Genomic DNA, 3596 nt, shown 5'->3' on the forward strand with positions numbered 1-3596 from the left:
CCCTCAAGAAAAGCAGGTTAGGCCTGGCTGCAGTCCAAAAAAAACACCAGCTTGTTGTGTTGGCATAGACAGAAAACTTCTGTTATTAAAGAAGTGAGAACGGATTAGCAGAAATTGGAAGCCTTCCCAAGTTCTGTCACACACAAGTTTTATGACTTTGTTTATGCTATAATATTTCCTAATAGCTGGCTACTCACTCACCTTTGTTCCTTTTTATGTAGTATATATATATATATATATATATATATATATTACAATGTGTTATAATAAATGCATTAAAAGGTGATTACTTAAAACTATTTTCCATAAAGAAAGCACATTGTATTTCAATTGAACAGAATCTAAAATATATTATGAAATGAGACTTTATAAAATGTTTCATTAGTTACAATTCATTATGAATACGTATCAGGACTTGTTGCTATAATGATGTACCGCTACAAGCAGAGCGTAATGCATTATAGACATGGGTGTCATATCTTTTGTTTTTAATTCAATTTGCACAATATTCATATTTTCGTGACAATTACTCTTCCATAAAACCTGTTTCTCTACAGAACCACACATCGTTTCATTTCTTCTAACCCAGCAGTACTTTTATTTCCTTTACAGTTCTGTGAATGAGTTGAAGGGAATGACACTGGCCAACTGTGCACACACATTTTCATTGTTCCATATGTAACAATTCATCATCACAATCAACAGTTTCACAGTTAAAAGGTCTTGGTTTCATACATCTCTAATTTGAAGTGATTTCAATTGTGTTTATATCCAAAAGAGCACTTTGTGTGCAGTTTTAGTTACACTTTTCAGTTATGCAAATAACCACATGAAGTATGGAGCAAGTACTATCAAGTACAACTCAGATCCCAAGAGAAGACAAACATGATGAAGGCTGGGCAACAGATTAATAGACGCCTCCGCCTCTTAAAGATTAACTCTTCAAACTATGACTAAGAGGCCTAGAATTTAAGTGTCTATGATTTAAAAAAATCTCCTTTTAAATTGAAATACATTATTTAGGCGAAAATGCAATCCAAACAGAATTGCACATGTGGCACTAATCTTAGTGCAATTGGTTTTGGAAGCAATTGACAGAAATATACACTCTGTTTCCATGTCTTCATAAATTCTTTTCCAACACATATCAAAAAAAGAATTAGCTTTTGCCCTCCATGGCATGTTTGCCCATTACACAACACATTTTTCCTGTTTAAAATGATTACAGTATGTACAGAAAAGTCACTTTTTCCCAAAGAGAAACCTTGTCATTTCACCCGCTCACCTTTGTTTTCATTTCAATACCAACTGATAGAAAAATAATAACTTACACTCTGTTAGTTCACACCTAACAAAAACAAATAAAATAAAGTGCTCTGCCACAACAAAGAAATAGCGTATGACACATTGAGTTTCTCTTTGACGACAACCTGAAGTACCTTACGGTGGAGTTTCTACATAAATAATTTCAGAAATTCATACCAGGTCAACAGAGTGAAAAAAAGAGAATACTGCATGCACACTCCCGCTTAAATTAATCTCCAATGCACCCATGTGTGCTGTAGATAAAAACACATTTCCAGAAAAAATTATTGGGGGGAAATAATAAAGTTCAGTTAGTTATTCCAAACTATAGCCATCTTCCTGTAGTGCCTTTTTGGGAAAAGAAAGCACCCGAGAGTACAGGTGGTGGTCCAGATGGTTCCGCTTTGCTTAATAGCCCCCAGGAGCTTAGTTGTTACCTGAGGAAAAAAAAGCATGAAGAAGATTTTAATTAAGATCTTTTACTCGTTTTCAACTGTATTCACCACATGTAACACCTGTGCACAGAGAACACAGAGAATGCTTCATGCACACACTGACCTGCGAGGTATTTGGCACCGACTAACATCAGAATGCTGCCGATGATGTAGAAGCCCAGGGGGACGCTGCTGAAGATGCTAGTTTCACCTTTTGGTCAACAGAAAAAGAAAAACCGTACCAATTGGTTATTGATTGATTGATTGATGAAGTCCTTTTTTAAAGATTTAGTTTTGAGGTACGTCCCAACCGAGTTTGTCTTTCAGCCAAGTCTGGCACAGATTTATTCACACAAAATCAATCATTTACAAATCATCAGGGGCCGTATTCACAAAGCATTTTATCTTACCGCTAGGAGTGCTCCTAACTCGCGCTAAAACATTTTACGTAGGAGTTTTTTCTTAAAAGTTATTCACAAAGCCGCTGAGACCTACTCATACTAAGGATAAATCACAAAGAGTGAACTAAGAGTGACGCGCCGTTGCTATGGATGACGTCGATTCTCGTGCATGAGTTTAGAAGCGGTCAGTACGGTGATTGGTTGTTCAGAGCAGGCGGTCTCGGTGAAACTCATCCGCAACATCCCACAAACGAGCCCACTAAATCACCGAAAAACAAGGAAATAGCCTAGGCTAGAAATGTATTCCTATCAAATAGTTATGGACAGTGCAGTTAGCAGAATACACGCATGATGACAAGTTTGTGCAGACCACGATAATGACGTTGTATATGCACGTTAAAGAGAGAGAGCAAACAATGAAAATACGTAAATTGCATTAAATCAAGGAGGCAATTAAAAGCACCCTGCAAACTATTATCCAATGAGCATATTTCTAGCACTTAAACACTTTCAATAACAGCCCATACCGCCGTTCAAGTCCCCCTATCATGATGAATGAAAACAATCTGCGTGTTGATGGAATGTACTTTCTTTCTATTGACGAACACGTCCTCATCTTTTGATGGCGCAATTATTTTTATGTGCGTCCCGTCAATAGCACCGACCGCACCGGGCATACCTGCAATTGCCATGAAGTTGGCTTTGATCCTGTGTAGTTGTTGATTGTCCAAAGGAAACCGGATAAACTGTTGGATGATATGTGGTCTAGAGAGCGCGTTGATGGTCTGCAATTGTTTTCAGCCAAGGACCCCTTACAAGATAAAGAGGAATCACCAAGGACCCCCTCATTCTGATTTTGTGATTTTGGGCTATATAAATAAACAATTGGACTTGACTTGACATGTATGTCCCTTGGAATAATACTGACTTAGCCTATTTTTTTACACTTCTATAGTCTTAGTTATGTGGAAAGAACAACCACAAAGGGAAATGTATTAGAAATATATTAGGTATGTATTAAAATAATATTTGCACCATCTCAACACAGAATACCCTTAAAACAATCAATCAATTAGCTGCAAGTAACACTGTACCTAAAACAATTATTCAAAGTTGGGAAATCAAAGAAAAGTGATAATATTGGGAAGTTGCATTTCAGACACCCACACATCACACACACCCAACCACACACACACAACAACCACACACACCACCACCCACACCACACACCCACACACAACACACACCAACCACACACACACACACAACACACCACACCAACATATATACACTCGCAACCACACAACACACACCACACACACAGACAGACAGACACACACACCTACCACAAGCATTTGAAGTGAAACAAATGCACCTGACCCGTGGTACAGGGCTGGCGAACCAGGATATAAGGATGCAAGAAAATGCTGGGAACCAAGCGTTTACACACACCACA

The 3596-nt window shown here is 38.0% G+C and overlaps 1 protein-coding gene across 3 annotated transcripts in view; it reads right to left on the reverse strand.

Moving 5' to 3' along the window:
• Positions 1-446: 446 nt before the first annotated feature.
• LOC104961473 (glycerol kinase) overlaps positions 447-3596 on the reverse strand; it is a 59755-nt gene continuing 56605 nt past the window's right edge. For 2 of the 3 annotated variants that reach the window (XM_010789780.1, XM_010789771.1), the window contains 2 exons: positions 1864-1950; positions 447-1742 (listed from right to left, as the gene is read on the reverse strand). In XM_010789780.1, coding sequence (XP_010788082.1) covers positions 1732-1742; positions 1864-1950 — 98 coding nt within the window. In that variant the 3' untranslated portion in view covers positions 447-1731. The remainder of the gene's footprint in view (positions 1743-1863; positions 1951-3596) is intronic. The other variant, XM_010789786.1, reaches the window with a different exon arrangement.

This window comes from Notothenia coriiceps, unplaced genomic scaffold (assembly GCF_000735185.1).
Source record: "Notothenia coriiceps isolate Sejong01 unplaced genomic scaffold, NC01 NC01_scaffold00001466, whole genome shotgun sequence".
In the NCBI taxonomy this organism is placed as follows: Eukaryota; Metazoa; Chordata; class Actinopteri; order Perciformes; family Nototheniidae; genus Notothenia; species Notothenia coriiceps.